Consider the following 26,195-nt stretch of genomic DNA (forward strand, 5'->3'; position numbering starts at 1 on the left):
ATGAAAGTACACTCCACAGGGTGGGAGCAGGCCCGAGCATAGGGGCTCAAGGGCCCTGTTACAGAATTTTGGGGGGCTTAAATACCCTCCAGAGGTTTCCACTGGTTTCTTGGTGTATGTCCTATGTAAATGGAGAGGATGAGGTAAAGTTAGAAAGTCATTTACTCCTCGTATGACCTATGTAAATGAAGAGGATATTTCCTGTCACAGCTGAAGTGTGAATTGGCCTTATGTTCCCTGTCTCCAGATCCTATTTTCCTGCCTCAATACTACTATCTAGAATATATAAAGAACTCTCAAAATTTAACAATCTAATAAGAGCAGATGTAAAAGACTTGAAGAGAATTTCACTGAAGAAGCGCATAAACACAGGAAAAATGTTCAACATTATTAGCCATTAGAAAATACAAATTAAAACCACAAGAGGCTGGGCATGGTGGCGCATGCCTGTAATCCCAACATTTTGGGAGGCTGAGGTGGGAGGATAGCTTGAGCCCAAGAGTTTGAGACCAGTCTGGGCAATGTGGCAAAACTCCGTCTCTACAAAGATTACAAAATTTAGCAGGGCATGGCAGTGCATGCCTGTAGTCCCAGCCACTCAGGAGGCTGAAGTGGGAGGTTCATTTGAGCTTCAGAGGTGAAGGCTGCAGTAAGCCTTGTGATCACGCCACTGCACTTCAGCATTGGAGACAGAATGAGACCCAGCCTCAAAACAAACAAACAAACAAATAAATAAAACCACAACATACCACAACACATCTACCAGAATGACTAAAAAATAGTGACAATGCCAAATGGTAGTCAGGATGTGGAGAAACTGGGATTACAGGGGTGAGCCACTGCGCCCAGCCAGAAATGCCCGAAAGTTATCCTGTATGGTGTAAAAGGGGAGTAACCCTCAGTTCTGAGGGAAATCCCTGCCCCTTTCCTCGGGATACAGAAAACTCATGAATAATCCATCCTTTGTTTAGCATACAGTCAAGAAGTAACTATAAGTATACTTGACTGAGTATACTTATAGTATGGGCTCGATGCTCTGTCCATGGAGTAGCCATTCTTTTATTCCTTTAATTCTCTAATAAACTCTTTTGGTCGGAGGTGGTGGCTCACGCCTGTAATCCCACCACTTTGGGAGGCCAAGGCAGGCAGATTGCTTGAATTCAGGAATTTGAGACCAGCCTGGCCACCATGGAAAAACCCTCTCTCTACAAAAAATACAAAAATTAGCTGGGCTTGGTGGCTCACACCTGTGGTTCCAGCTACTAGGGAGGCTGAGGTGGGAAGTCACTTGAACCCAGGAGGCAGAGATTGCACCACAGCACTCCAGCCTAGGTGACAGAGCAAGACTCTATAAAAAGAAAATCCAAAAAACCCTTACTTTCAATTAAAAAATTTTGTTTTCAATTCATCTACTGACTCCCTGCTATCTACAATTTAACTAGTCTAGTGAACTTGGGGAAGTTACTTATTTTTTTTTTTTTTTTTGAGACAGAATCTTGCTCTATTGCCCAGGCTGGAGTGCAGTGGCATGATCTTGACTCACTGCAACCTCCACCTCTTGGGTTCAAGCGATTCTACTGCCTCAGTCTCCCGAGTAGCTGGAATTATAGGCACATGCCACCACACCCAGCTAATCTTTATATTTTTAGTAGAGTTGGGGTTTCACCATTTTGGCCAGGGTGGTCTCAGACTCCTGGTCTCAAGTGATCCGCCCACCTTGGCCTGTCAAAGTGCTGGGATTACAGGCGTCAGCCACGGCTCCTGGCCTCTAGTTACTTCTTAAACTCTCTGAACCTTGTTTTTTTAAAATCCTCTAAATGAGGATAACAGTTCATAATTCCTAACTTTTGTCATGAAAATTAAAGGAGTTAATATATATTATGTGGAGAAATGTAAATTCTAGTTCAAAAAATTGAAGAAATAATGTAAAAACTGATTTATTTATCCGGTGAGAAATGCAAGGACATTTTTGTTTGGTGGTGGGTATTAAAAGGCTAAGGTATTTATATTCCACTGGATACATTTGGAAGAATGATTAACAGTGTTATTTCAAAATTTCAACATTGAGAACACACTAGGACTTAGATCTTTTACAACTCATTATGATGAAAAATTTTGTCAGCGAAATGTGTTACGATTGTTTCATAAAAATCTTTCACGTCGATGAGCAAATATCTTAGAAGACTACTGCTGAGGAGAAATGTTATTTATCCAGAGACTTGCCTTAATCAGGAGACCCTACATAGCGCCCAGTGGAAATGTAATAAAGGCATTTCACTTATTCCCTTCCTCAGCCCTGCCGTGAACAAAACTGAATGAAATCAACCACGCTCCGAGTTCTCGCCTAGACGCAGCCTGTAGTAGCCACGTTCCACCACTAGGTGGCACACGCCAAAGGCTCCGGGGGTGGGGCGAGCCGCCCGAGCACGCCTCTCGGTAGCCCCGTGGTATCTCTCGGCTTCCGTTGAGCACCGAGCAAGATGGCAGCTTCCGAGACGGTTAGGCTACGGCTTCAATTTGATTACCCGCCGCCAGCTACCCCGCACTGTACGGCCTTCTGGCTTCTGGTCGACTTGAACAGATGCCGAGTCGTTACAGATCTCATTAGTCTCATCCGCCAGCGCTTCGGCTTCAGTTCTGGGGCCCTCCTAGGCCTCTACCTGGAGGGGGGGCTCTTGCCCCCCGCCGAGAGCGCGCGCCTAGTGAGAGACAACGACTGCCTCAGGTGCGCGGCGCAGGGAGCGGGACGGCCGGGTGGGCGGTGGGCGGAGGACGCGCCTGCGCACGCCCGGGCTTGAGGCCGCTAGACCTGGTAGTTGAGGGGATGGGGGATGGGGGATGGGGAAGGGGACGAGGGTTGGAGGGGGGTGGGGCTGTAAAAATGCACGTTCGCGAACCCCGGAGATCCTGATGGGTGTAGTCAACTTTGGGGCTCAGGAATCTGCATTTTATTATTATTTTTTATTATTTATTTATTTTTTGAGACGGAGTCCTGCTTTGTCGCCCAGGCTGGGGTACAGTGGCGCGATCTCGGTTCACTGCAACCTCCACCTCCCGGGTTCAAGCGATTTTCCTGCCTCAGCCTTCCGAGTAGCTGGGACTACAGGCGTCCGCCACCAAGCCCGGCTAATTTTTGTATTTTTAGTAGAGACGGGGTTTTACCGTATTGGTCAAGGTGGTCTCGAACTCCTGACCTCAGTTGAACCGCCTGCCTCGGCCTCTCAAAGTGCTGGGATTGCAGGCGTGAGCCACCACACCCGGCCCCTATTATTTTTATTTTTGAGACTGAGTCTCATTCTGTCACCCAGGCTGGAATGCAGTGGCGCGATCTCAGCTCACTGCAGCCTCCACCTCCCGGGTTCAATCGATCTTCCCACCTCAGCCTCCCGAGTAGCTGGGCTTACAGGCGGGCGCCACCATGCCCGGCTAATTTTTTTTGTGTGTGTGTGTGTGTTATTAGAGACGGGGTTTCACCGTGTTGGCCAGGCTGGTCTTGAACTCCTGACGTTAAGTGATCCTCCCGGCTTCCCAAAGTGCTGGGATTACAGGCGTGAGCCTCCGCACCTGGCTGGAATCTGCGGTGTAACGGGCATCTTTCCCGGGATGCTTCTGATGACAGGAGAATCAAACTTGGAAAAACCCTGACGCCTAAGGGCAGGGCCAGGCTTTCTTTCAGCCTTGATTTAGCACATCCCCACGTAGCTAGGCACTGTGCGACTGTGTTCCGTGCCCATGGTGCAGATGTGCGGGAGACCTGGCCTTACCCATGGCGGCCTTCGGGGTCAGGTGCAGGAAGCTGACAAAGGGGAATCGTTGCGTTTTCTTCCTAACACGCTGTTGTCCAACCTTAGTTCTCATGTACCCGGTGTCCCCTGAGACTTCTGGTAGTGTATCATTCTGTGTCTCACCCAGGCATTTTGGGGTTCTCTCAAATAAATGTCTTGAGTCCTTTTGGGCTGTAACTTGGGAAACACAAAATAATCTTAAATATGCTTTTGGAAGTTAAAAAAAATGATAATGAGGTGAGTATCCAGGAGCAATTGTAGTATGAATTGCTGAAATGTGGTTGAGTTGCCACAGTAAGATGATGGTATCTGATCATTCCAGTTTGGGTTCATATCTTGGACTGATTTATTCAGGCTTTTTTTTTTTTCTTTTTTAAATAAAGAGACTGGGTTTCCCATGCCCAGGCTGGAGTGCAGTGGTACGATCATAGCTTGCTGTAACCTCGGCCTCCTGGGCACAGGCAATCCTCCCACCTCAGCCTCCCGAGTAGTTGGGACTTCAGGCCAGGCAACGACGCCTGGCTAATTTTTGTATTTGTTGTAGAGACAGGGTTTTGCCATGTTACCCAGGCTAGTCTCAAATCCCAGGGCTCAGGCTGTCCTCTCACCTCAGCCTCCCAAAGCACTGGGATTACAGGCGTGAGCCACTGTGCCAGTCTTCCTTCCCCTCACCCCCTTTAAACTTCACCTACAGTTAATTAATTCCAGAGTTGTGAACCAGGCTATTTTCTCTTGCTGCCCTTTGTCGTTGAGTATTCCTTACCCTCAAGCATGTCAGATTCCGTAAGATTTCTTCAGAACTTCAGGGAATTTAATTTGGAACAGTAACTGCATCTTCAAATCAGGATGTTATGATTTATTGAATAATGTTCAACTGTTTCAAATGACAATTTGAAATAATCCAAATTTCAGAGTTTTTTCCCCCTTTTTATTGACTGTGAAATAGGTCTCTATTCTCTCTGCAATTCAAGGATTATTTAAATGTTACAATTCTAAGGATTGTGTACCATCCTATTAAGTTTACTTTCTGAACTGTCTCTTGCCTAATGAGTTAATAACTTGTGCTAGCTAACTATAATTATACTTTAGTGAATCATCTGGGCATTACATTCTTCATAATGAAGTTAACAATGACAAAAACAAACCATGAAAACTATTATAAGTAATAATTACAACATGATGACAGGCAAATCTTTCCTAAATGCTTCAAATGCACAGCTGCATGTGGCAAAAAATACCTCTCTAGTGACTTCAGTGGCAAATGGGCAGACCGTAGAAAAAGATGAATCTGGAAACTTCATCTTTGTTTTTGTTGTTTTATGCCCACAATCATTGTTTTTCCCTGACAAATTCACTTTTCTTCAGAGCTACAGAAGAAAACATAGTCTCTATTCTCAAAGTACCCAATATTGTTGGACCGGGACCCAAATAATGAGTTTCATGCTTTTGTATATTACCTTCTGTGATACAGACAATTAGACTGAATAGTTAGACCAAGTTATACTGGTAAGTGCAGAAGCTGGTTGAGAAAAGGGAGATCAGCATGGAACAAAATGGTTAGGGAATTGAGCAGTGCCTTGAAGAATGGGTGGGAAATGTTGGATGATCAAAGCACAGCTGTAGAGACAAAAGCTGGCTGGACTTGGTAAAAAGATGAGTCTGACCAGCCAGAGCATTCTGTTGGGATCATTGGCAGTACTGAGAAGTCTAATGAGGAAAAGTGGAACCAGGTTGTGGGAATCCTGAGAAACAGCCTTTGAGGCTTTAGGTGTACCACACACTTGTATTCCACTGCTGTTTCCTCATAGCCCATTCTCTTAAGCCCCAGGAATCTGGCTTCATCTGCCCCCAGGTTTCTGACAGCAAGTTCCTAAAGGTGGGCTCTAACTCTCCTGGAGGAGGAAGAGGAGGTGCTTCTATTGGCTTGGAGCCCCCTGTGTTAGTTTGCTGGGGCTGCTATAACAAAATACCACAGACTGTATGGCTTAAAAATGGAAATTTATTTCTTACTCTTTTGGAGACTAGAAGTCCAAGATCAGGGTGTTGGCAGATTTGTTTTTTTATTTTATTTTAATTAATTAATTAATTTATTTATTTTTCTTGAGACAGAGTCTCACTCTCTTGCCCAGGCTGGAGTGCAGTGGCACGATCTTGGCTCACTGCAACATCTGCCTCCCAGGTTCAAGCGATTCTCCTGCCTCAGCTTCCCGAGTAGCTAGGATTACAGGTGCCCGCCACCATGCCAGGCTAGTTTTTTTGTATTTTTAGTAGAGATGGGGTTTCACCATGTTGGCCAGGCTGGTCTCGAACTTGTGACCTCAAGTGATTTGCCCTTCTCAGCTTCCCAAAGTGCTGGGATTACAGGCATGAGCAACTGTGTCTGGCGGTTTTTAATTTTTTTTAATTAATTTTTAAATTTTTTTTTTAATCGTGCAGCCCTCAGAATTACAGTAGATTCAGAGAGACTCCCTTATTTTTTGAGACAGGGTCTCACTCCATTGCCCAGGCTGGAGTGCAGTGGCGCAACCTTGGCTTATACAGCCTCGAACTCCTGAGCTCAAGGGCTCCTCCTGTCTCAGCCTTCTGAGTAGCTGGGACTACAGGTGCAGTTTTTTATTTTTAGTAGAGAGGTCTCACTAAGTTGCCCAGGCTGGTCTTAAACTCCTGGGCTCAAGTAGTCCTCCCGCCTTGGCCTCCCGAAGTGTTGGGACTACAGGCCTGAGCCACTGCCCCCGGCCTGAGAAACTCCCTTTTGAAGAGTCAATTCTGTAAGGAAACAGTGCATTCTGTCCTCCCTGACCCTTTTAACTCTGGCAATTAATACTTGATGAAGGCTGGGCGCAATGGCTCATGCCTATAGTCCAGCACTTTGGGAGGCTGAGGCAGGCAGATTGCCTGAGCTCAGGAGTTCGAGACCAGCCTGGGCAACATGGTGAAACCCCATCTTTACAGAAAAATACAACAAAATTAGCTGGGCATGGTGGCACATGCCTGTAGTCCCAGCTGCTTGGGGGGCTGAGGTGGGAGGATCATTTAAGCCTGGGAAGTAAAGGCTTCGGTGAGTTGAGATGGTGCCACTGCACTGCAGCCTGGGCGACAGAGACCTTACCTCAAAAAACAAAACAAAACAAAACAAAAAAACACATTGATTAAATATTAGAGATGGGCCAGGCATGTTGGCTTATGCCTGTGATACCAACACTTTGGGAAGCCGAGGTGGGAGGATCACTTGAGTCCAGGAGTTTGTGACCAGCCTGGGCAACACAGGGAGACCCTTATTCTACCAAAAAAGCCCCAAAAAACAAACAAAAAAAATTAGCCAGGCTCAGTGATGGATGCCTGTAGTCCTAGCTAGTAAGGGAGGCTGAGGTGGGAGGATCACTTGAGCCTCAGAAGTTGAGGCTGCAGTGAGCCATGATCGTGTCACTGCACTCCAGACTGGGCAGCAGAGCAAGACCGTATCTCAAACAAAACAAAATATTAGAGACAAGTTCTCATTTCATATTGCTGTAGTTAGTGGCTCCTTGGATAGTCCAAGGTAAAAAGTTTCCTACTTCTTTTATCATATACTTTTTCCCACACCTCACTCTCCAGAAGTACCCTTGGTTAAGTTTGGGGTATGGGGTATATCTTAGAGCCAGATTTCCATACATGTGCAACCATATGTACTTATACTTTTAAACTACAAATATCATAACATACTGTTCTGCACCTTGCTTTTTTACCTATCATGGGCTATCTCAGTATATAAAGTATGTGATGTACGTCATTCTTTTCTGTTTGCTACATAGTGCTTTAGTGAATATTCTTGTATTTTTTTTGTACTGGGAAAATGATTCAGTTGGATTTATTCTTAGAAGACATACTCATTGGTCTAAGAGAAGGTACATATAAAAATTGATAAGTACTGTCAAATTAGCTTCCAGAAAAGTTATACAGACTTGTACAACTTTTAAAAATTCACCAACTTACCCATGATAGGACTAACAACATTCATTGTACTAATAAAAATTAGAGCTAACATTTGGGTATCACTTGTTCTGAGTCAGGCATGCTCTCTCTGCATAATAAGTCACTGAGTACTGTAATTATTGTCATCCCCATTTTTATAGACGAGAAAGGCTGAGGTAATGATTTAAAAAAAAAATTACAGTGGCAGAAATAGCATTTGAACCCAAGCATTCACTTTGGCCTTGGCAGGCAATGGGTAGGGGGTATCAGGTTGGACAGATGGGCATGTCAGTGTTTCTGCATAACAGAATCCTAGACGGTAAATTGTAGATTTTAAGGGTGGACTTACGTTTTGATAATACCACCCAGTTTGCCTTGCAAAGAGTTAGAATGAAAAGTGGGGATGGCTGGGGATGGTGGCTCACGCCTGTAATGCTAACACTTTGGGAGGCCGGGGCGGGTGAATCAACTGAGGTCAGGAGTTCGAGACCAGCCTGACCAACGTGGCAAAACCCCATCTCTACTAAAAATACAAAAAGTTAGCCAGGCGCGGTGGCAGGCACCTGGAATCCCAGCTACTTGGGAGGCTGAGGCAGGAGAATCACTTGAACCCAGGGGAGGAGGTTGCAGAGAGCCCAGATCATGCCACTGCACTCCAGCCTGGGCGACAGAGTGAAATTCCATCTCGAAAAAAGAAAAGTGGGGATCTGTTTTTTGGAATCAACTCTCTTTCATCACTAGTGACTTAGGTAATTCACTTCTACTTGTGAAAGGACAACTGCATGCACTTTTGTTTGTAAAAGGATAGCTGTATTCTTTGTCTGTGATCCAAGTAAAGAAATAGAGAATATTGCCAGGGAAGGTGCACCTGACAGGAATGGTAACTAAGCAGACCCAGGAGAACCATTTCTTTTTCTCTGGATGGTATTTGCCTCTCAATCTTAATATTTTCTTTTTTTTTTTTTCTTCCCAGATGAGGGCTTACTGTGTTGCCCAGGCTAGTTTTGAATTCCTGGGTTCAAGTGATCTTCCCTCTGCCTCCTGAGTAGCTGGGATTACAGGCATGTGCCACCACACCAGTTTATAATCTTAATATTTTAAAAACTGAAATTATTCTCTTGGGGAACAGTAGGTAGTGGGGCTGCAGGAATCACAGGTCATACCTTCAAGCCAAATAGCTGTAGGTGCATGGTCTTTTTTTTAAAATTTTTTGGAGACAGAGTCTCTATCTGTCGCCAGGCTGGAGTGTGATGGTGTGATCTCAGCTCACTGCACCCTCTGCCTCCTGGGTTCAAGCGATTCTTCTGCCTCAGCCTCCCAAGTGGCTGGGACCACAGGCACGCGCCACCATGCCCAGCTAATTTTTGTATTTTTAGTAGAGACTGGGTTTCACCACGTTGGCCAGGCTGGTCTCGATCTCTTGACTTTGTGATCTGCCCACCTTAGCCTCCCAAAGTGCTGGGATTACAGGCGTGAGCAACTGCGCCCGGCCAATGCATGGTCTTAAGAATGGATGAGACGATGCTAAGAGCTGCTTTGGAAGGCGTGAGGGTGTTGCCACCTTCCAGGAAAGGAAGGGGTTCTCATCAACTGGATGTTACATGTGCTGTTTTCCAGGGCCTTAATAAACCACAGTGACTGAACAGAGTTTTGCAACCATTTTCAACATTTGACAGAAAGTTTGGTCCTATTTGGTCATCTCAGAATTGAAGCTTGGATCATGGCTACAAGTGAAAACAAATTGATCAGAAATGTCAAGAAAAGAATCTGATATTGTAGTGCTTCCATGGTAGTTCTTAGATTCACAGGATGCCAAACTGGCGTTTGCCAGATTAAGGATTATTTCCTTGCTATTAGATGCCAAGGTCCCCAGCTGGGAACAGAGGGGAATGTGTTTTTATAATTTAAAATCCCTGGTCACTCAGCATGTTATTTGTCTCTTTCTCCTACTCCTGATATCAGTAACTCTTATCTTGATTTGTTTGTCTGTGTAGTTATGTTTTCTGACAAATAATTGAGGATTTTTTTCAACTACCTCATTGAGGTAAATCCACAGGATTACTATGCCTTAAAAAATTTAAAGAATGCTTGTAACATATGCTCCTATCATTCACCAGTTGTTCTTTATTTTCAAATACGATTGTCTACATCTTTCCCTGGCCACTAAAAAAACTTGATGAAATATATAGCTGGATGTAAATGCCTTGTAAGTATAATGCGTGTTTTCAGCAGTGGCACAATTATAGCCTTAACCTCCTGGGCTCTGGTGATCCTCCTACCTCAGCCCCCCAGGTAGCTGGGACCACAGGCATGCGCCAACCATACTTGCCTAATGTTTGTATTTTTTTTTTTTTGAGACGGAGTCTTGCTCTGTTGCCCAGGCTGGAGTACAGTGGTGTGACCTCGGCTCACTACAAGCTCCGCCTTCCAGGTTCATGCCATTCTCCTGCCTCAGCCTCCCAAGTAGCTGAGACTACAGGCGCCCGCCACCATGCCTGGCTAATTTTTTGTATTTTTAGTAGAGACGGGGTTTCACTGTGTTAGCCAAGATGGTCTTGATCTCCTGACCTTGTGATCCGCCCACCTTGACCTCCCAAAGTGCTGGGATTACAGGCTTGAGCCACCGCGCCCAGCCTGATGTTTGTATTTTGTAGAGACAGGGTCTCCCTATGTTGCCCAGGCTGGTCTTAAACTCCTGGGCTCAAGCGACCCTACCACCTTAGCATCCCAAAGTTTTGGGATTATAGGCATGAGCCACTGTGCCTGGCCAACAGGCATTTTTGAGTGCTTACAATTTGCTTAACATTGAGGACAATCTCAAGATTTCCATCATCATCAGACTGCACATACTAGGATTAGCTGTTGCTTGTTGATGGAGGGATGAAATTGCTTTCCTATAGTGAAATTTTGGATGAAGTAGGGTTATTCAGAGAAACATAACCAGTAAGACACACACACACACACAAATACTTACTCACTCACAGACATGGGATTTATTGTAAGGAATTGGCTCATAGGATTGTGGAGATTGAGAAGTCCTAAGTTCAGTTGGTAAGCCATAGACCAAGGAGAGCCAATGGTATATTTCTAGTTCAAGTTCGAGTTTGAAGGCAGGAGAAGACCGATGTCCCAGCTTGAAGAGTCAGGCAGAGAAACGAATTCTCCCTTACTCAGTCTTTTTGTTCTATTCAGGCCTTCAGCAGGTTGGATGAGGCCCACCCACATTGGAAACAGCAATGTACTTTACTCAGTCTAGCAATTTAAATGTTAATCTCATCCAGAAACAACCTTGCACGTACTCCCAGCATAATTTTTTTTCCACTGAGGCAATATATTTGTAAATACATATTACAGCGTTATAAAAAGAATCCCAGGATTTTTCTTCCTATGTGTTTTTGTCTTGCTTCTTCGTGGTCTATGATGCCAGCCGAGGTTGTCAGTACAGTGAAACCAAACTGGTGGGATGGGAGCAGATTATTCTGCCATTTTTCTAGATCTTTGAGTTGCACATCAAATCTGAGGCTGATTACTCCATACTTGTTTAGCCTGCCTGTGAGGTTCACAACAGTTTTCCCAGCTCTATGATCATCAGTGATTTCAGATTTGCCAGTGTAACCATGCTTCATCATTATAGTAAGAAACTGGACGATGGGGCTGGGTGCGATGGCTCATGCCTGTAATCTCAGCACTTTGGGAGGCCAAGGCAGGCAGATCACTTGAGCACTTGAGGCCAGGAGTTCAAGATCAGCCTGGCCAACATGGCAAAACCCCATCTCTACTAAAAATACAAAAATTAGTGAGGCATAGTGGGAGGCGCCTGTAATCCTAGCTATTTGGGAGGCTGAGGCACGAGAATCTCTTGAACCTGGGAGGGAGAGGTTGTAGTGAACTGAGAAATGCACCAGTGCACTTTGGCCTGGGTGATGGAGTTGGGACTCCATCTCAAAAAAATAAATAAATAAATAAAAATAAAAAGAAAAAGAAACCGGACAGTTACTTTGGAGCTCGGCCTAATAAGAACCTGGCATTTACCTTGCTTTTCAGCTTTGTTGATGCTCTTGAGAGCATCAGCCAGGACATTCATGTGCACCACTGTGGTGGTATGGAAAGAGCCAGCGTAATTTTAACCAGATATCTGGACACCCAATAGCCCGGACAAATTGATACATAAAATTAATCTTCACAGAGTGTCATGGAATTGTACAGATAGCTGTCACTACCCTAGAGAACATAAATTGTTTAGTATTCACCTAAATTAAAACAAGAGTAAAATCTTATTAAAGAAAGCAGCCCACATTCTGAAACAAAATGGATAATCAGCATTATCACCTTTTAGGGTAGGTGACGTGCATATCGTAGAAAGATTGTGAGTTTGAAGTTAGACAAACTGAAGTTTGAATTGCCTTTCTGCTACTTATCAGCTCTAGATTTGGGGCAAGTAACTTGTCTGAGCTATAATTTTGCGATCTGTAAAATTAAAAATACTTTGTGTTGGTACTTAGAGAAAAACGTATAAAAAATGTTTGGGATGCAGTAGCTATTCAATAAATAAAACTAGCCATTTGAAAGTTGACTGTGAGTAATGCTGTATAGGCCATTTTGCTAGAAAGAGTCTTTTGTCTTTAAGTGATGTGACATTTTTTCATTGACTGATGGTAGTTATATTTTGTAGAGTCATCTCAGTATATAACTATGTCCTGGAGATGTGTTTACAAATTGCTCACTCTAGCTTTCTCTCTTGTTCTTTTGACAGAGTTAAATTAGAAGGGAGAGGAGTTGCTGAGAATTCTGTAGTCATCAGTAATGGTGACACTAATTTATCTCTTAGAAAAGCAAAGAAGCGGGCATTTCAGTTAGAGGAGGATGAAGAAACTGAACCAGATTGCAGATATTCAAAGAAGCATTGGAAGAGTCAAGAGAACAATAACAATAATGAGAAGGTCTTGGATCTGGAACCAAAAGCTGTCACAGATCAGACTGTCAGCAAAAAAAACAAGAGAAAAAATAAAGCAACCTGTGGCACAGTGGGTGATGATAACAAAGAGGCCGAAAGAAAATCACCAAAGAAAAAGGAGAAATGTGAATATAAAAAAAAGGCCAAGAATCCCAAGTCTCCTAAAGTACAGGCAGTGAAAGACTGGGCCAATCAGAGATGTAGTTCTCCAAAAGGTTCTGCTAGAAACAGCCTTGTTAAAGCCAAAAGGAAAGGTAGTGTAAGCGTTTGCTCGAAAGAGAGTCCCAGTTCCTCCTCGGAGTCTGAGTCTTGTGACGAATCTATCAGTGATGGTCCCAGCAAAGTCACTTTGGAGGCCAGAAATTCCTCAGAGAAATTACCAACTGAGTTATCAAAGGAAGAACCCTCTACCAAAAATACAACTGCAGACCAGCTGGCTATAAAACTTGGCTTTAGCCTTACCCCCAGCAAGGGCAAGACCTCTGGAACAACATCTTCCAGTTCAGACTCCAGTTCAGAGTCAGACGACCAATGCTTGATGTCATCGAGCACCCCGGAGTGTGCTGCGGGTTTCTTAAAGACAGTAGGCCTTTTTGCAGGAAGAGGTCGTCCAGGCCCAGGACTGTCATCACAGACTGCAGGTGCTGCTGGATGGAGGCGTTCTGGCTCAAATGGTGGTGGACAGGCTCCTGGTCCTTCTCCCAGTGTGTCTCTCCCTGCTAGTTTAGGAAGAGGATGGGGTAGAGAAGAAAACCTTTTTTCTTGGAAGGGAGCTAGGGGACGGGGCATGCGGGGGAGAGGTCGAGGACGAGGGCATCCTGTTTCCTGTGTTGTAAATAGAAGCACTGACAACCAGAGGCAACAGCAATTAAATGACGTGGTAACAAATTCATCTACTATTATCCAGGTAAGTATTATTTTTTGTAAGTTACCTCCTCCCTTTCCCCTTAGAATGTGTGTGGAGTTCATGTCATGGATTCACATTTTCTCACCAGTAATGATGTCACATGACTAACACTGTTTTTCAGAATCCAGTAGAGACACCCAAGAAGGACTATAGTCTGTTACCACTGTTAGCAGCTGCCCCTCAAGTTGGAGAAAAGATTGCATTTAAGGTATATTTCAAAAGAACAGTCACAGCAAAAAAGGTTCATTCCCCTTCCAAATAAACTTACTTAGAAAATCAGGTTAAATGTGTTTGTAAAAGCCCTTCCCACTGGAACCCCAGTGTTGTTACGGGTTCCTGGTAGGGCTCCCAGACTGGTGGGGGTGGACACCCCAACATGGCATGATGGAGGAGCTATGGGAATGTGAGAGGATAAGAGGGCTTATGTATTTGTGGGTTTTTTCTTCTTTTTTAGCTTTTGGAGCTAACATCCAGTTACTCTCCTGATGTCTCTGACTACAAGGTAAGGATGTTTATTTAAAAGTAAGTTGTCAGTATATTAATAAAACTGAAGTCATATTTAATACTACTTGTATGGATAATACAGATTTTTTTTTTACTAAATAAAAATGCCAGAAAGCAGAAAATGAAAACATTAATCGAAATCTCAACTTTTTAATAGTATCACTGGGAAGTCTCCCAGTGTTATTTGCCTTATACTTGGGAAGAATAGAGTAGGAGAATGACGAGCTTAATTTTTACTTTTTTAAAAAAAATATTTATTTTTTGTTTTTAAATAGAGATGGGATCTTGCTGTGTTGCCCAGGTTGGTCTCAAACTCCTTGGCTCGAGCAATCCCCCCATCTTGGCTTCCCAAAGTGTTGGGATTACAGGTGTGAGCCACTATGCCCAGCCAGTTTAATTTTTTTAGTTACTTTTTTCTAATTAGTTGAGACCAGCTTATTTGGGTATTCATTCCCTCATGATTCTAAACTTTGAAAGAAAATAGTAAATAGTTCTCAGCAAGAAGATTTGATTATTTTCATCATGGGAATCTATTTTACATATTTGTGGATTACTTCTGGTTATTACGATCTAGTATGATTTCTTTTGCATTATCAGTTAACCACAGGTAATTCATAAATATTATCCATGGAATTTACTTACTTAATATCTGTATGAGTCTTTATATTGGCATGTGAGGTTTTTCATAGTTCAGTAAAAGCTTAACTCAGTCAGTGGGATCACAGAACTACATGTTTCTTTTTCACCCACCAACATTTTGTTGAAAATCTTGTTAAAGTGCATTCTTTCTTTTTTTTTGATGTACTATATGGAATGTAAGACCATTTTTTAAGGTAATAATTGGTAATGTTAATATAGTAACATAGATAAAACACAAGGGAATTTGATTTAATCTGGATTGATGCCTTGGAAGACTTAAAATCTTTATAAAAACCTTTCCTCAAGGCTGGGCTTGGTGGCTCCCGCCTGTAATCCCAGCACTTTGGGAGGCCGAGGCGGGTGGATCACGAGATCAAGAGATTGAGACCATCCTGGCTAACACAGTGAAACCCCGTCTCTAGTAAAAATACAAAAAAAAAAAAAAAATAGCGGGGTGTGGTGGCGGGCGCCTGTAGTCCCAGCTACTTGGGAGGCTGAGGCAGGAGAATGGCGTGAACCTGGGAGGCAGAGCTTGCAGTGAGCTGAGATCACGCCACTGCACTCCAGCCTGGGCAACAGAGCGAGACTCCATCTCAAAAAAAAAAAAAGAAGAAAAAATCTTTCCTCAAAAGCAGGCTGGAAGAATCAGTTAATGAAGGGATCTGGTGGGTTAGTTCTAGGTCGTTGGTGTTTTGTTTTTTATCTTCTTAGGCACTTACTATCTCCTATGGATGAGGTCATCAGGTAATTTATCACCTAAATCAGGATACTTGTGAGTCAAAGGGATGCTATTAATAGTTATGCTGGAAAGATGTACAGACCTGTCTTGAACAAACCAGAGTGTTTTGTCACCCTACCATAGATAACTAATTTAATTGTGTGATATATGAGGAAATGGAAATGAATATTGTATTGATACATCCCACAACCTCTATAAATTGTAATTCTAGATGATACTGATTTTTAAAAATTGCATATTAACGGCCGGGCACAGTGGCTCGTGCCTGTAATCCCAGCACTTTGGGAGGCCAAGGTAGGTGAATCACTTGAGGTCAGGAGTTCGAGACCAGCCTGGCCAACATGGCAAAACCCCATCTCTACTAAAAATACAAAAATTAGCCTGGCGTGGTGGCGTGCACCTGTAGCCCCAGCTACTCAGGAGACTGAGGCACAAGAATCACTTGAATGCGGTAGGTGGAGGTTGCAGTGAGCTGAGATCATGCCACTGCACTCCAGCCTGGGTGACAAAACGAGACTCTTAAAAAACATTGCATATTAAATTGGTATTAGTCGTCATAGTTATTAACGTTGGAAGGTGATTTGCCTACTTTAGTTGGCAAAATTTTTTGAAGATTTTTGAAATTGCTTTCAAAATCATTTTAAGAGTGAAAATTGGTCCTACTTTTTTGCTTTGACCTCAAACGCAGTTATCCAGCTTGATCATCTGCTTTATTCATTAACCTTGTCTCCAAAATTTAAATTGGTTAAATTCTGTACTCAAAAATGTATAGTCTCCCAAGCCCCTGATTCCCTGTTGAGTCTGGTTTTAAAAAACACCGTTGACTGTGCTCAGAAATTCTAGGTAGAGGCAGGAGGAACTGGTTGCTTGGCCTCTCAGTATATACCCCCGGAGGGTACCATGTGTCTCCCCATCGCCCACACGCATGGGCAGTGCATCCTCTTGATGCATTAGAAAATCAGCTCCCACACCTGGAGACCTGGGAGAAGGGGAATTGGGATCTTATCAGTGATAAAGTGCCTTCTGGTTTCTCCTGGGGGGTTGTGATCACTGTTTTAGAAGGATTCTAAAAGCATCAGGAACCGAGGCTGCACCATTAGGATATATCTAGTCTCTCCTGATGAATGCTGTGATGGTCAGTGCTCATTTGAATATATCAACCTGGTGTGATTTTTTTCTCCTTTTCCCCTATTCAGTCATTTTTGGTTCCTTGGTGTAATCTTTACTTTCATCGAGTTGTTTAAGGTAGTGTCTGCCATTTATGATTTAAATGTTTTATTTTGCCTCTAAAGATATTTCTGTATATTCACATAAAGTGTTTATCAGTCCATCTGTTTTTATTTTCTCTATATGTGGATTTATTTTTAAATTTTTCAACTGAGATAAAATTCACATAACATAAAATTCATCATTTTAACCATTTTAAAGTCTACAATTCAGTGGTTTTTAGTATATTCACAGTGTTTTACATGTTGATTTTGATTTGGACTTTTATTTTTGAAAGGAAGGAAGAATATTAAGCCACAATCCAGAGACCCAGCAAGTAGATATAGAAATTCTTTCATCCTTACCTGGTGAGTCTTTTAGAAAAGAATTTGAAAATTTAGGCTCTTTCTATCTACAGTGGTTTATAAATAGCTTTTATACACAGGAGATGTTCTCTTCCTTGGCCTCCATATAACTGGCGCTCCCTACTTCTTTCAGCACACTGTAGCCCTGGGGGCTCATAAGAGATGTTGGATATATTCTAAAGCTGTTGGGCTAGTTCTTATTACTGCAATTATATAATTTCATAAAAGATTATATGAACTGATGAAAATTAATTATAAAAAGAATTATTCCTAGGAAGCCTAAGTTGAATGCTGACTCAGGAAATGCTATGAAATTATGGATGAGTGGATCAGCTATAAAAGATTGGGAGGAATTTTGTAAAAACTGAGGAAGATTCTGCACTTAGATTGCCTTGCAAATTTTTGCAATCTTGCCTTATTTAAAAAAAACCCAGGCTGGGCATGGTGGCTCACGCCTGTAATCCCTGCACTTTGGGAGGCCAAGGGTGGTGGATCACTTGAGGTCAGGGGTTTGAGACCATCCTGGCCAACATGATGAAACCCTGTCTTTACTAAAAATACAAAAGTTAGCCGGGTGTCTTGGCACACGCCTGTAATCCCACCTACTGGAAAGGCTGAGGCAGGAGAATTGCCTGAACCCGGGAGGTGGAGGTTGCAGTGAGCCGAGATTGTGCCACTGCACTCCAGACTGAGTGACAGAGCAAGACTCAGTCTCAAAAAAAATTTAAAAAACCCAAAACTGTAAATTGTGGAAATTGCAGACAATAACAATGGTATGGTTTATAAAAGAAAGAGCTCTATTCAGTGAACTCATAAGACCTACTCAGCTCTATTTCAAAAGATTGTCAAATGAATATACTTTTGTATATTAAATCAAAACAAAATGTCTAAAGTGTATGTATACATACACTTTCACATATCATTTTAAATAGTTACTGGCTTTATCTCTGATGAACCCCACCTGTTACTGGAACTGAATGCCTGGAATAAGAGGGCTTTTATAATATGTAGCTTAACTTGGGGTGTACTGTAGGGGTCCCTGCCCAGAGGGCAGGGGAGATCCCTTTTCCTTTAGAAGATCCTAAAGCAATTAATTGTTTTCTTTTTTTTTTTTTTTTTTTTTTTTGACAGAGTCTCACTCTATCGCCCAGGCTGGAGTGTGGTGGTGCAGTCTTGTCTCACTGCAGTCTCCGCCTCCCAGGTTCAAGCAATTCTCATGCCTCAGCTTGCGGAGTAGTTGGGACTACAGGCACACACCACCATGTCCAGCTAATTTTTGTATTTTTAGTAGAGATGGGTTTTGACATGTTGGCCAGGCTGGTCTTGAATTCTTGGCCTCAAGCAATCCACCTGCCTTGGCCTCCCAAAGTGCTGGGACTACAGGTGTGAGCCACTGTGCCCAGCCTGTTTTCTGTTTGTTTGTTTATTTATTTATTTACTTATTTTTGAGACTGAGTCTTGCTCTGTCGCCCAGGCTGGAGTGCAGTGGCGCTATCTCGGCTCACTGCAAGCTCTGCCTCCCAGGTTCACACCATCCTCCTGCCTCAGCCTCCTGAGTAGCTGGGACTACAGGCGCCCGCCGCCATGCCCGGCTAATTTTTTGTATTTTTAGTAGAGACGGGGTTTCACTATGTTAGCCAGGATGGGCTCGATCTCCTGACCGCGTGATACACCCACCTCAGCCTCCCAAAGTGTTGAGGTTACAGGCGTGAACCACTGCACCCGGCCCTCTGTTTTATTTTTAAATAAGGGATTGAATAAAAGATTCAGCTAACAGAAATCAGTCAAAAGAGTTTTTGAACAAAGTTCCTTTATGATATTAAGTAAATGTTTGTATATAACTTAGACTGGTTTCCTACCTACCTTTTTTTTTTTGAGATGGAGTCTCACTCTGTTGTCCAGGCCGGAGTGCAGTGGGCGATCTCAGCTCACTGCAAGCTCCGCCTCCCAGGTTCACGCCATTCTCCTGCCTCAGCCTTCCGAGCAGCTGGGACTACAGGCACCCGCCACCATGCCTGGCTAATTTTTTGTATTTTTTGTATTTTTAGTAGATACGGGGTTTCACTGTGTTAGCCAGGATGGTCTCGATCTCCTGACCTCGTGATCTGCCCGCCTCAGCCTCCCAAAGTGCTGGGATTACAGGCGTGAGCCACCGTGCATGGCCAGGTTTCCTACCTTTCTTCTGATGAGGTTTCATTTATAGAAATCCCCTTTCTTAGGAATGGTGTACAGAAAAGTTTGTCCACTGTCAAATTCTGTACATACAGCCTGATCAGTGCTTGTCAGGCGATTAATAGTGATGACATCCACTTAGAACTTTTCTTCTTTAGGGCATCAAGAAATGGCTTTGGAGGCCAAGGTGGGAGGATCACTTGAGCCCAGGAATTCAAGACCAGCCTGGGCAGCATAGTGAGACTCTGTCTTAAAAAAAAAAAAAAATAGCTGAGTGTGGTGGTACATGCTTGTAGTCCTCGCTACTTGAGAGGCTGAGGTGGGAGGATCACTTGAGCCCAGGAGGTTGAGGCTACAGTGAGTCATGATTGTGTCACTGCACTCCAGGCTGAGTGAGCAAGACCCTGTCTCAAAAGCAAAAAAGAAAGAAAGAAATGGATTTATCTGTTCTCTAATAGTAATGTCAGTTGTCCTTGATGTGGTGGTTCTGATATACATAAATTTCAGTTACCCTGGTTTAGTTAAGTAATACCAGTCCCCCAGCAACATTGCATATGTTAACTGTAAGTGCATAAAGTACTGCTAGCTCTTTAGTCCACATATCACTATATAACATAAATAACAGATACGTGTCATGATCCATTACCAGTCAAGTCAGTACTTTCAGAGTCCGTCAGTGACTGGTCACTGTGCATCTGTTATTCAGTTTACATACAGAGCAGAGCATGCAGTTGTGGTGCCTCCTTGTCTCTCACTGATAAACCTGCATGACATTTTACAACACGTGTAATCAAAGTAGGGAATTGGCCCACAAAGATAAAGGCACAGCAAAGAAACAAAAGTGATGATGCTGAAAGTGCCATCCAAACTGAGTTTAAGGAGAGTCTGTAGAAGAAGTAGCTCACTGTAGGAATGTTGACACTGCCAGTGAGGTGAACTTATTGACATAAATGAGGAAAGTGGTTGTGGCAAAAAGGATGAAAATGTCCCCAAAGTGACACCAGCAAAAACAAAGATTTTACAAAGTAAAAAACAAATTCTTTGAGCTATTTCACGACATTAGAAGTTGAAAGGATAAAATGTAGAAAGCAGTTTCAAACTTAGAAAGCATAGAGAAGATGCTTGCTCTGTATTATAAGTTACAGGGCAAGAACACAAGCACTGTTCAAACTCCCCTTGATAAGTTTCTTACAAAGAAATAAAACGTGTAGAAAGAAAGAGAAAAAGAAAGTTAGTTCTCAGTGTTCCTAATGTAATTACAGTGTACTCATAAGTACAGTGTATGTACTTTACTATTTTTTAATTTCCCTATGTAGTAAAGGTTTTTAATGTTTTGGCAAAATTTTTTAAAACTTGTAAGACAATAATAATTTTTCCTATTGATTATTAAGAATGTTTTGCGTGGTTTCAGCTTGCACAGTCATTTTTCCAATCCCATTTTACCATAGAAAGCAAGGACTGAGGCTGGGTGTGGTGGCTCACACCTGTAATCCCAGTGCTTTGGGAGGCCAAGGCGGGCAGATCACTTGAGGCCAGGAGTTTGAGACCAACCTGGCCAACATGGTGAAACCCTGTCTCAACTAAAAATACAAAAATTAGTTGGGCATAGTGGTGCATGCCTGTAATCCCAGCTACTCGGGAGGCTGAGGCACAAGAATCACTTGAACCCAGGAGGTAGAGGTTGTAGTGAGTCGAGATTGTGCCACTACACTACAGCCTGGGTGATAAAGCAAGACTCTGTCTTAAAAAAAAAAGGGGACTGCCTGTGTTACCAAGTAGTAGGAAGCATATGTGATTTCTAAGGACAGAGCATCATTTCATATTACCTTCCCTTGTTGAAACATATAAATTAATTAATTTGGGGGATTATCTTGTGGTGCCATATTCAATTCTGGTAGTACTAATGACAGTTCATCAAGCTTATGAAGGAAAGTTTTTCTCTGATAAATGGCTGAGAAGTCCCCCTGGTCCAGGGTTTTTCTCAGGATCCCCCTGTATTGAGCACCCTGTGCTTTCCTGTACATACCCAGCCTTCAGATTAATTGACAGTTTGTTTGTGGCTGTTTTCTTAATGATATAAATTCCCTGTAGAGGAACATTTTTAACTATTGAAAAATGACTTACTCTCTTTCCTCCCTGTCTTCTTGTTTCAGCCTTGAGAGAACCTGGGAAATTTGATTTAGTTTATCACAATGAAAACGGAGCCGAGGTAGTGGAGTACGCTGTGACACAGGAGAGCAAGGTAGGTGTGCTTCTCTTCCTGCGTTGCTTGGCCATTCGTTCTCTCTTGACCAATTACCCGTGGTTTGGAAGGTGACATTGCACTACAGGCCCTGGGGGGAATCTGACCTTCTTATGGTATGGCAGTACCAGTGCCAAGTGCCAAATCAGGGTGCCATCTTGGCCCTCATAGAGCCTATGTGACAAGATGCACAAATAACAAACTTTTCTTTAACAGTGTACAGTTGTTTAAAATTATAGCTATATAAGGATTCCAGTAGGAAAGGGTAGCATATTTAGAAACTTTATTGGCATACACATTCAGAGAAGTGCATATAATTGCATGGCTTGAACAATTTTCACATGAACATACCCATGTAACCAGACCCAGATCAGGAAATAGAACATAACACCCACTCCCAGAAGCCTCTATTATGTCCCCTTGCAGTCACCACTATCCCCCAAGTGTTACCACAGTTCCAACTTTTGTTTTTTTTTGAGAGAGTCTCACTGTGTTGCCCAGGCTGAAATGCAGTGGCATGATCTTGGCTCACTGCAACCTCCGCCTCCCAGGTTCGAGCGATTCTCGTGCCTCAGCCTCTGGAGTAGCTGGAATTACAGGCGCTTGCCACCTCACCCAGCTAATTTTTGTATTTTTGGTAGAGAGGGTTTTACCATGTTGGCCAGGCTGGTCTCGAACTGCTGACCTCAAGTGATCTGTCCACTTAGGCCTGCCAAAGTGTTGGATTACAGGCGTGAGCCACCGTGCCTGGCCCAGTTCCAACTTACAATAGCACAACAGTTTGAAGAGTGACATAAAATGATGATCCCATCCTCTGACTTTGTTTAAATCCTTAAATTGCCATTTTAGGAAGTATATGGTTTATACCTTTTTTTTTTTTTTTTTTTGAGACAGAGTCTTGCTCTGTCACCCAGGCTGGAGTGCAGTGGCGCGATCTCGGCACACTGCAAGCTCTGCCTCCCGGGTTCACGCCATTCTCTTGCCTCAGCCTCCTGAGTAGCTGGGACTACAGGCGCCTGCCACCACGCCCTTCTAATTTTTTGTATTTTTTTAAGTAGAGACAGGGTTTCCCCGTGTTGGCCACGATGGTCTCAATCTCCTGACCTCGTGATCCACGCGCCTCGGCCTCCCAAAGTGCTGGGATTACAGGCGTGAGCCACCACGCCTGGCCGATTTATACCTTTTTAAGCAGCCAGACCTACCAGAGTTGCTGGCAGTGGCTAGCTCAGTAGGTTATGGTGGCATTAAATAGAAGTTAGATTTAAGAAAATGCTCTCTTTTAAGGTGTTTATACTTGAAATGTTATAGATATTATTCTGTAAGTTTCAATATTGCAAACATATTTTTTCTGAAGTGTGAACTTGTAGAAACCCTAGCCAGACTGTATGTTTTACCTTGTCTTTAAGGTAGATGACACTTTTAGGGATTTATTCCAGAAACACATTTTTAGTGTTTGTGGTAGGATCAGCAGATTTGGCCTGATCTCCTGTATTTCTTTATTTGCAATAGTTTTTTTTGGTTGAAATTGGAAACCACATTGGAAAATTAAACCTTGGAGGCTTTTCTCTCTATGCCCTAAACAGAGGCTTGAAGTAGAATAGAAAGCCTGTAATTAGGCTGGGCACCGTGGCTCATGCCTGTAATCACAGCACTTTGGGAGGCTGAGGCGGGCTGATCCCTTGAGTCCAGGAGTTCAAGACCAGCCTAGGCAACATGGCGAAACCCTGTCTCTACAAAAAAATACAAAAATTAACCGGGAGTGGTGACACACGCCTGTAGTCCCAGCCACCTTTGGGGGTGGTGGGGTCGAGGCAGGAGGATCGCTTGAGCCTGGGAGGTTGAAGCTGCAGTGAGTCCTGAATGCCACTGCATTCATTCCAGCCTGGACTATAGAGGTGAGACCCTGTCTCCAAAAACAAAAAGCCTGTAATTACCTTTTTTGACACTAGATGGCCCTCATTATTCATTCATAGGACCAAGCCTTAGAGTTTTTCTCTTGGTGGGCTGTGAAATAGTTCCTGTTTTTAGGTAGTGTAGGATAAGAACTACAGAGCCGCGCAAAAGGGCATCAGCAGCCTGGTGATATCCATCTGGACCACATCTAGTTCCCAGAAGGTCTCCAGGCCACCTGTCCACAGGGCAAATCAAATGCAGGGGTTGGGGGAGCTACTCCCTCCCGCAATCCCTGCATCTCCTGCTCTTAATCAAAGAAAGATGAAATATGTTTAATGTAAAATTTAGCTTCATTCTAAGTAAATGAGTTATTTATTTATTTATTTATTTTCCCAGCACAGAGTTTCACTCTGTCACCTAGGCTGGACTGCAGTGGTGCAATCTCCGCTCACAGCAACCTCCACCTACTGGGTTCAAGCGATTCTCCTGCCTCAGCCTTCCGAGTAGCTGGGACTACAGGCATGAGTCACCATGCCTGGCTAATTTTTGTATTTTTGCAGAGACACATGTTGGCCAGGCTGGTCTTGAACTCCTGACTTCAGATGATCCACCTGCCTTGGCCTCCCAGAGTGCCAGGATTACAGGCGTGAGCCACCATGCCCGGCCTCTTTTTTTTTTTTTTTTAATTAAAAAAAAAATAGAAATGGGGTCTCACTAGGTTTCCCAGGCAGATCTTGAACTCCTGGGCTCAAGCATTTCACCCCCTCGGCCTTCCAAAGTGCTGGGATTACAGGTGCGAGCCACAGCTCCCAGCCTAAAGCGCTACTATACCGCAATTGAACTCAGTTTATTGGAACCCAAATTATTCCCGTTCTTCAGTCATTCTACACAGATGGAAAATTTACTTGGCTGAAAATTTTAACTTACTAAAACCTGTATGACCTCAAAATGAAGTGCCTAAATTGGATATTTTGTCTTTTTCCTCAGATCACTGTATTTTGGAGAGAGTTGATTGACCCAAGACTGATTATTGAATCTCCAAGTAACACATCAAGTACAGAACCTGCCTGAGTATGACCTCTCCACCTTATAGTTTATGAATGTCTTGTTTGTGAAAGTGACTATAACCCAAACTTTTTTTTTTTAAGAGGATTTGGAAGTTGTATGGATTTTTTTTGTTATCTTCACTTTACTGCATAGGAAACAATCTACCTCATCATTTAAAATGACATGGGTGTCAGTTTTGTAGATCTTTGGTTTTTTTGTCAGGTTTAATTTCAGTTAACAAAATGTAAAACATGACATTCCCTGCAGATATTGTTGTATACCAGTATGGTTTCTTCTCTTTCTTTAAATGTTTTTGGCCATCAAGTAGCAGTCGTCAGTAGGAGTTTATAATACCAAGAATGTGCTGCGTATCTTGTCTCAATAAGTTTTAAGTAACATTTAAAAATATTAAAGCATGTTACTTGACCTAATTTTTTAGCATTTGAGTTGTTCCATTAAATGGAGCATCTTGTAAATTTCAAGTATTTTATACTTGCAATTGTTAAGAGTTAAAAGGTAGTTGGATTTGTCGCAGACAATGAGTTAAGGAATCCTTTCACGTTTTTCCCCACTTTAAAATTAAGGATTCTCAGGGCCCTGTGTAGAGCAGTGAAAATAAGATGTGCGTATGTGTGTGTATGACTGGAGAATTGGTGTTCCACTTGAGTGAGAGGATTGGCTGTGAGCTTCAGACCAGGAAATGTGTCATCTTGTCAGGCACCTGGCTGAGTGTGCTGGAGTGAGGATCTTGAACAGAAACTTCCTATTCTGTTATTATTCACTACAAAGCTAAAATGGCCAAATATATACTACGAAAATTGGTTTCATTTAACAAAAGATCAGATCCCTCCTTCAGCTGTACACATTTTTAAATAAAATCATATTGAACTAAACATCTCTACCAAGTTATCATGTTGAGTACTGCAAATTGTTGTCTTATTTTACAATAACGTGAGAGATTACAATTTTCTGTAATAAGGTTTGCTTTGACTGATGAATCTGATGTTGCAAAGTTTGGTCCAGTGGAGTTCATCTGATCTGGGAGTCACTGCGTCAGTGGAGATGCTGGCCAATTTTACTTTGCATGACATGAATGTGTTTCAAAATGTGCATTTATTGATTTGTAATGAGAAGTATTACTCCCGAAAGGATGAGAGTAATGTGAACAGTGGGATCTTGGCACTGGGGTTCTGTGTAGCACAGTTGCCTTCCAGGGTTTGGAAAACAAATTAAGATAACTAGTAAACATTGACCAAAGGAAAATGTTGACCTCAGGGTGTGTTTTCCTCAGATTATAATCAGTTTATGAGCCACTTTTTTCCTCTGTTGTGTTTGTCAGACTATGAATAGAGTCCCCTAGAAGGATTAGGAAGTCAATTTAGGGGGGCCATGACCAGCATTTTGAAAAATAAAATACAATAGAATAGAAAAACAAAAAGTGCATTACATCCAGCGATGCTTTTCTTTTTTTGAGACCAAGTCTCACTCTTTCGCCCAGGCTGGAGTGCGGTGGCATGATCTCTCTCGGCTCACTGCAACCTCTGCCTCCCAGGTTCAAGTGATTCTCCTGCCTCAGCCTCCCCAGTAGCAGGGATTGCAGGTGCCCGCCACCACGCCCCAGCTAATTTTTGTATTTTTAGTGGAAACGGGGTTTCACCATGTTGGCCAGGCTGATCTCAAACTCCTGACCTCAGGTGATCCACCCGCCTTGGCCTCTCAAAGTGCTGGGATTACAGGCATGAACCACCACACCTGGCCACCATTTTTCCGTTTTCTTGAAGTGCTTAAGTT

General features: G+C 43.0%; 1 protein-coding gene across 1 annotated transcript; it reads left to right on the plus strand.

Moving 5' to 3' along the window:
* Positions 1-1,379: 1,379 nt before the first annotated feature.
* Positions 1,380-25,297, plus strand: COIL (coilin). The gene is made up of 7 exons (XM_002827350.6): positions 1,380-2,725; positions 12,490-13,597; positions 13,719-13,805; positions 14,052-14,099; positions 16,984-17,053; positions 21,376-21,464; positions 24,345-25,297. Exons 1-7 carry the CDS (start codon positions 2,481-2,483, stop codon positions 24,426-24,428), a joined length of 1,731 nt encoding a protein of 576 aa, XP_002827396.1. The 5' UTR covers positions 1,380-2,480; the 3' UTR covers positions 24,429-25,297.
* Positions 25,298-26,195: the final 898 nt, after the last annotated feature.

Source organism: Pongo abelii, chromosome 19 (assembly GCF_028885655.2).
Source record: "Pongo abelii isolate AG06213 chromosome 19, NHGRI_mPonAbe1-v2.0_pri, whole genome shotgun sequence".
Classification (NCBI taxonomy): domain Eukaryota; kingdom Metazoa; phylum Chordata; class Mammalia; order Primates; family Hominidae; genus Pongo; species Pongo abelii.

Coding starts and splice junctions, on each gene's coding strand:
- COIL (XM_002827350.6), top strand. CDS start 2,481: ATGGCAGCTTCCGAGACGGTTAGGCTACGGCTTCAATTTGATTACCCG. Junction 13,806..14,051: donor GAGAAAAGATTGCATTTAAG/GTATATTTCAAA, acceptor CTTCTTTTTTAG/CTTTTGGAGCTAACATCCAG. Junction 14,100..16,983: donor CTGATGTCTCTGACTACAAG/GTAAGGATGTTT, acceptor TATTTTTGAAAG/GAAGGAAGAATATTAAGCCA.